Below are 6,319 nucleotides of genomic sequence, written 5' to 3'. Positions count from 1 at the left end.
TTTTTTGGTCAGTAATAAGGGGCAGAGGAGAACCTACCTCTCACTGGTCTATCGGCAGCTATTTCAGGTACGTGGGTAAGTCTTTTGTAATAAGATTTATAAACTGAATTCACTGGTAACAATTTCAAGAACCTTTATTGAAACCAACATTCAAATAATATCTCAAGGGTGAAATGTTTCAGCAAAACCAATTTAACAATTCCAAATATATATAAAAACATGTAATTTTGTTAAAGGTGATAATTTACCCCTCCCCCATTTTATCTGCTATACTTCATTGCACCAAATAGGGAAGACTGTTTAATCATCTGCACCAAAAAAACCCCCCTGCATTTTGACAAGTGTAAATGTCAAAAATCCCATCAAATCAGAGTATAATTATAGGCTTAATATGATATAACTAAGGCTTCCAATACTACAGTCCAGAAACCCAGTGTGAATTTCCCCATTTTCAGGTCTCCCAAAAGCTTGACTGCTGGACTAAGAAGGCACAGGGGCCATTACTTACGACAAAGTGACGCAGTACTTCGGAAAAGTAGGAACAGGCAGTGCCAGCGAGCTTCTACTGACTTAAGCAGGGCGCCTGGCTGGATCAGCGTGAGAGAGTGCTCTGCTGGCTCCTGTTTCTGAGTTGGGACCAGGTGAGCTGCCAGGGCAGTAGAAGCTTCAGTGGGAGACAGGTCAAAGGGGTACTTGTTTTCAGATTTTAACCAGGTGGGTGCTACGTAGCACACGGAAGAAGCAAGCTCTTAAGGGTAGCATCTGTCGGGTTTTCAGATACTAAACAGAAATGAGCACAGTCTGTACTTGTGTGCCAATTTTAAAAGCTTTACCAGTATTTAAAAATATATGGTCAGGAGGAGACTTTACAAACAGTATATAATGGGAGAAACGGCCTTGTGGCAGAGGACAGTCCCAGACAGCAGCCTTGCCACAGCTCAAGTAGACACAGTCCTTACTAACTCTCCACGAAGAGCAGTAGCTGGGGAGGGCTTCTGATGCTCTTATTCACAATCCCACAATCACTGCTCTCCTTCAAGTCTAGCAGTCCCATTGTATATTGCAACTTGATCGTACTAAAGACCGACAGCAAAGGATACAGCCAGTCTCGCCTCTGTGAAGTGTTGCAGAGAACCTGGAGAGTGCTAATGAAAAGCTGTTTTACCAAAAAGTTGCCACGGGCAACCTCATATACTTAGGCTTATGTTTAGAAAGAGCAAGGGTGCTACTGGTAGACACTTGAAATTCAAAGTGTTTTTTGTGAATAAAATGTGTTTATGGTAACTTAGGGAAAAGTGGTAGTAGGACACCAAACAAACAGTTCCTGGTGGTTCTACATGTACATGAAGTTAGACAAGCTGACTCCCCTCCTAGAAAGCCTACCTTTCAGGCACATATTTGTGCCAAAATCCCAGTGAAGCACAAACAACAGTAATTTATATTAGTATGTGGCACAGTTCACATTTCCAATAGAACTTCATCTTCCCTGAAACAATACTCAGTACAGTCTCAAACCACACAATGAGTCTTATCTTAAGCTCTCCGGTCCTTCTACCTGTGGGTGGTCATCTTCTGGGTGTGGGACCCCTTTCTGGAAGGCCTCGGTCTGGTCGGTGTGCTGAGGGCTGGGAGCCCCTGGGTGTCCCTCAGTGCTGCTGGCCTCGAGGGTGATCTGCTCCAGCCCACCGGACAGGCGCTCCACCTTTTCTAAGTCTTCAATGTGACTGACTGAGCTGGTCTCACTCAAAGCATCTGAACCTCGCAGGGACCTTTTAAAAGGCTTCTGGCCTACAGAAAGGGCAGACAGACTGCGCTGAAACTCAGTGAGGATACTTCTGCAACACAGGCTGTCTCTGCAACAGATAATTGCTTTATTTCACAGCACAGCTTCAGCAGAAACCTTTACTGGCTCTGAGGTGTTTTAGGAGATGAGAAAACCGAGAGCTGCTAGCGTGACACCAACATGCTCCCCAGGCCGGGGAACTCTAAGGTCATCTTCATTAGGAAACGCCCAGGAGGGTAAACACCACAGTGACCATGTCATCTTTCAAGACCCCAACTTCCCCTTAGTGCGCTACCGTGGGATTTCTTCAAGGCTGAATCCCACGGCTACCAAAATGGTTAAAGAGATGGTAGTAGTTGGTCTTAAGAGAAATAGACCTCTGGAGTTCAAGAACCCAGAAAACAAACGCAAGTAACAGCGAACAGGGGAAACCTGTTACCTGAACTCGGTGCGGAGGCGTCACTTACCTGGAAGCCTCTGCTTGGTGCGACTGCCGGAGGGCGTTAGAGGCAGCGTGACTCCTGCACCTTGTGCTTTGTAGACATATATGGGTTCTGTGGACTCGAGAGAGCCTGCGGGAGAGGAGAGGGCTGGGTAGAAGCTACAGGCACAGGCTGCCCTTGAAGACACCACCTGCCCTCACACAGCCTTGCTCCCCAATAACCTCCTTCCAGCCATTGAGCCTGCCACAGACTGGTGGAGAGAAGGGCACTTATGAATGTGCCGTGAGCTAGAGAAAGCCACCTCACAGGGCCAGTACCGCCAGCATCCGCCAGCAGTATGGCATAAGCGCACCCAGGGAGCCAGGCCCAACAGGGAAACGTACTGTAGCCACAAGAAGTGGGTGCCTTTTTGCTGAAGGCTAAGGCTTGGCAGATTAGAAATCAGATTATCTTTTGCTTTCATGACAATGGAGTCATCGTTTCCTGGGAAAGAATGAAGGAAAAGGCTCGAGTGTAGGAAATTATTTCCTTGGTAGAACAGGAAAGGAGTCACGGACTGTTAACACCCTCCCCACATTCCAGCGGCTGAAACGCTTGCTGGCTGCCTGGTTCAAAATAAACCGTGCCAGCACTCCATGCTTCACATGCTTCTCTGCATTGCCACTTGCAAAAGCTGTCCTCTGCTGGGGCAGAACACACATGAAGACAAGAAGTATTAACCCTGAACCAAAATGCCCAAGACACAGCACCCTGAGAGTCTGCACGGCTGAGTGGGCGCGTCCTCATGGCCTTGCGGTGGTGACAGCTGTGGAGAGTGGGTAGCTGCTTCCTTGCTGTTTCAGCCGCCAGGGTGCGGTGGGGAGGAGGACAGGGCACACCAGAACTTGTCTCCTCAGATGTCTGGCCCACACCCAGTGACGAAGAACGGGAACCAGGGCGGGCTTCTCAGTGGAAAGAGTGTTGGGACCCAAGGGCATTTGGTGAAACCTCCCAAGGTCAGCAAGACCCGGGAAGAGGCTATGCCGTCCCACCTGCTGTCAAGTTAAAAGTTCTTCCCTTCTGTAAAGCCTGGACTGGAGAAAACCAATTCAGCACGGAGCCCACTACAGGGATCTGCCGCAACACCCCCTGCAAGACAGGACCAGAGTTCAGGGCCACCTGGCCTCACGGCGGCTACCCCAGCCTGCTGCCCATCGGGGGCCTCACCTCTTCCAGAAGCCGTTCTTCACTTGCCTTCTGCAGCTCCACTTGAGCTTTCTGAATGCCTTTCCGAACCACTTCTGTCATGTTTTCCAGAAGCTGTGGCAAGACCAAGAAAGACATTACTTGTTTAAGCTTCTCACCTGGGGCCCAGAAGAGCTAGTAACACAGCACTGAGGGAATTTTTCAAAAGCAGGTCAATGAAATCCTGCATTGAAAAGCCGGCATAAAAAGAACAGAAACTCAAAGACAAGCGGATAACATGCTCATAGAGGCCTAGGCAGACACACCTTGGTGACCAGCCTCATTTGTTACGTATTCTTGAAAACAGAGAAGTCATAAAGTCAGGCTGGAAAGAATCCTTAAGGAGTCCACCCAGAAAGGAATGAAGCTGGCTTCTCGGCCGCATGTCCAATGGCACGTGTCTCTCTCCTTTTAGAGCAGTCTTACCTTGGTCCCTCTTCTCTCCTTTTGAGTGATTTTTAGGGAAGTAATCATCTGTTTGGAGGATACCTTATCAGCCTTGTATCCTGGTCCTCCATGCTAAGGGACCCACAGCAGTAGGTCTATTCCTGGTGGGAAGTGCTATAGGGAAGGGGTGTAGCGGGAACCACACATAAAACAGCCCATTTCATTCACCCTCAGGACACAGCTCCAGAGCAGAAGTCCTCCCTGACCTTGGTGGCAGGGGTGAATGTGTCTGCCTGTGTGTCCAGCTACCCGCCCTCTTCTCTAAGGCAGGGTTACTACACAGCGTGGCTATGTGGATCTTTCCCCCTGAGCTTGTGAGATCACTGGGGCATGGGCTGTGTCAAACCTACTTGGCATCCCTGACACCTGGTACAAGGCCCAGCTTACAGGAAACATTGACAGACTTTGAGAGACAACGAACAGACATCCCAAGGGCAGCTCCTTTCCTCGTGTCCCCTGCTGTTTGGTGGGACAAAACTCAGAAAAGGAATGAACACTGATGGGTGCTACCGACCCTCGAGTTCTCCTCTATCTCCCGGGCTGTGGCCGCAATGGTCTCCACGAGCTCAGCAGCATCGACGTCGTCGCTCGCCATGCCGACATAAAGACAGCTCTTCATGCTCTTATACTCAGGGCCTGCAAAGGAAACGAGACAAACTTGAGTTTCTAAGTCCTCTGTCATGGGTGAGACGTGGACCTACTCTCCTGTTCAGTGTCCTGACCACACACAAAGGGGTCTCCTCCATGGAGATTCTAAGGGCGGAGAGAAAGGCCTGGCAAGGCTGCAGAAGGGGAGGGAGGTCTCAGAACAGAGGTCTCAGAACCGCACCTTCGCCTGGAACTCAGCCAGAGAGACGCTAACCCTCTAAGAGATAAGCCATCTTCTTTAAAGCCAGTTAGCAAGTGTCCTTCCAAACCTCACAGTTGACTTATAAAAGTAAGTAATTACCTATTTTAAAGGTTAGGTCAGATTCCAGTTCATTTAACTTTTTCAGGAGTCCAGCATGGATTTTTTCCCCTTCGGGATCTGATTTCAAACTGCTCTTATCATCATTAGCATGTTCATACCTAAAACAACATCAAACCACAGCATTTCAGCTTAAAAGATCAAATGTCTCTTCTGATACAGGATTAGAGGTGGAGTAGAAACCTCTGAATATTAGTAAGACAATGCAGGGGAACCAATGGGCAAAAGAGCTACTGCGAGTGTCTCCAGACCACAAACTTTCTGGAAGTTTGCCAGGAGTAAAGAGAAAGTCACAGGAAAGCCTTTTTTTTTCTTAAAGCAGGGTCTCACTCGGTGGCCCAGGCTGGAGTGCAGTGGCATGATCTTGGCTCACTGCAACCTCCACCTCCTGGGCTCAGTTGATCCTTCCATCTAAGCTTCCCGAGTAGCTGGGACTACAGGTGTGCACCACCACCTCTGGCTAATTTTTGTATTTTTTCTAGAGATGGGGTTTTGCCATGTTGTCCAGGCTGGACTCAAGCTCCTGGCCTCAAGTCATCTGTGCTCCTGTTGGCCTCCCAAAGTGCTGGGATTACAGGCATGAGCCACCGTGCCCAGCCGAAAGCCTAAGTCTTTAGTTCCATACAAAGTCTGGAAGTCTCATGGGCAATACAAAAAGAGGTTTGCCTCACCTCTGAAGGCGAGAAAGCAGCCATACGACTGCACCCAGTTCTCTCCCCGAGAGCTGGGTTCTTTTTCTTACTGATTTGCAATTCTCTATATGCCCTGGATAGTAACCATTCTCAGTGAGTGATATATACCTGTTGGCATCTTCTCCTAGGTAACTGAGAGTCGGCACCTACAGACAAAACATTCAGCAACTCCCCTCCCTGAGCGCCATGCTGGCCAAATTGCCTGCTTGCACTGTGCTTTTGTAAATGCCCAGAATACCGAGTTGCATTTTCATTAAGCATATTGTGACTACACATTCATCTTGGATTTCTAAGGTGGTTCAGAAAATGACCCACCCGTGTTCTTTATACAGAAAAGTCTCCAACATCAAGCGGCAGGCCAAGACTTTACCTGACAACCCCTATTCCAGGCCAGTTAGGGTCATCAACATATAGGAGACCTGCTGTTGCTTCCACTTCCTGCTTGAACTCTTCACGCAACTGGAGCGTACAGCACAGCACTGGCAGTTTGCTTTCTATGCAGGCTACGAGCTGATCCACATCCTCTCCCCGAGTTCCTAAAACTGAAGATGTTCACAATGTCAGAGAAATGCTCACGAGATGGCCAATGACAAGAGGGCAGGGCTCCCTCTTCCACTACTGGGAAGGTCAAAAGCTCGAGGTACTCCAGTTACCGGGAGCCATGGAGATTTAAAAAAAAAGGCCCTCAACCCAGATATGGAAGAATTAGGGTTAGAAACGGACACAGCTGGCTGTAGCAGGTGTGGAGTGTTTCTCTCACAGA

The 6,319-nt window shown here is 48.7% G+C and overlaps 1 protein-coding gene across 3 annotated transcripts in view; it reads right to left on the bottom strand.

The window, feature by feature from the left end:
• Positions 1–116: 116 nt before the first annotated feature.
• PDXDC1 (pyridoxal dependent decarboxylase domain containing 1) overlaps positions 117–6,319 on the bottom strand; it is a 52,584-nt gene continuing 46,381 nt past the window's right edge. For all 3 annotated transcript variants that reach the window (XM_031003103.3, XM_055365646.2, XM_055365647.2), the window contains exons 17-23: positions 5,927–6,098; positions 4,847–4,965; positions 4,412–4,533; positions 3,433–3,525; positions 3,258–3,354; positions 2,251–2,355; positions 117–1,788 (exon numbers count right to left, since the gene is read on the bottom strand). In XM_031003103.3, the coding sequence (XP_030858963.1) occupies positions 1,529–1,788; positions 2,251–2,355; positions 3,258–3,354; positions 3,433–3,525; positions 4,412–4,533; positions 4,847–4,965; positions 5,927–6,098 (968 nt within the window). In that variant the 3' untranslated portion in view covers positions 117–1,528. The remainder of the gene's footprint in view (positions 1,789–2,250; positions 2,356–3,257; positions 3,355–3,432; positions 3,526–4,411; positions 4,534–4,846; positions 4,966–5,926; positions 6,099–6,319) is intronic.

This window comes from Gorilla gorilla, chromosome 18 (assembly GCF_029281585.2).
Source record: "Gorilla gorilla gorilla isolate KB3781 chromosome 18, NHGRI_mGorGor1-v2.1_pri, whole genome shotgun sequence".
Lineage (NCBI taxonomy): Eukaryota > Metazoa > Chordata > Mammalia > Primates > Hominidae > Gorilla > Gorilla gorilla.
The sequence above is the reverse complement of the archived record's forward strand: the minus strand, read 5'-3'. Positions and strand labels throughout refer to the sequence as shown.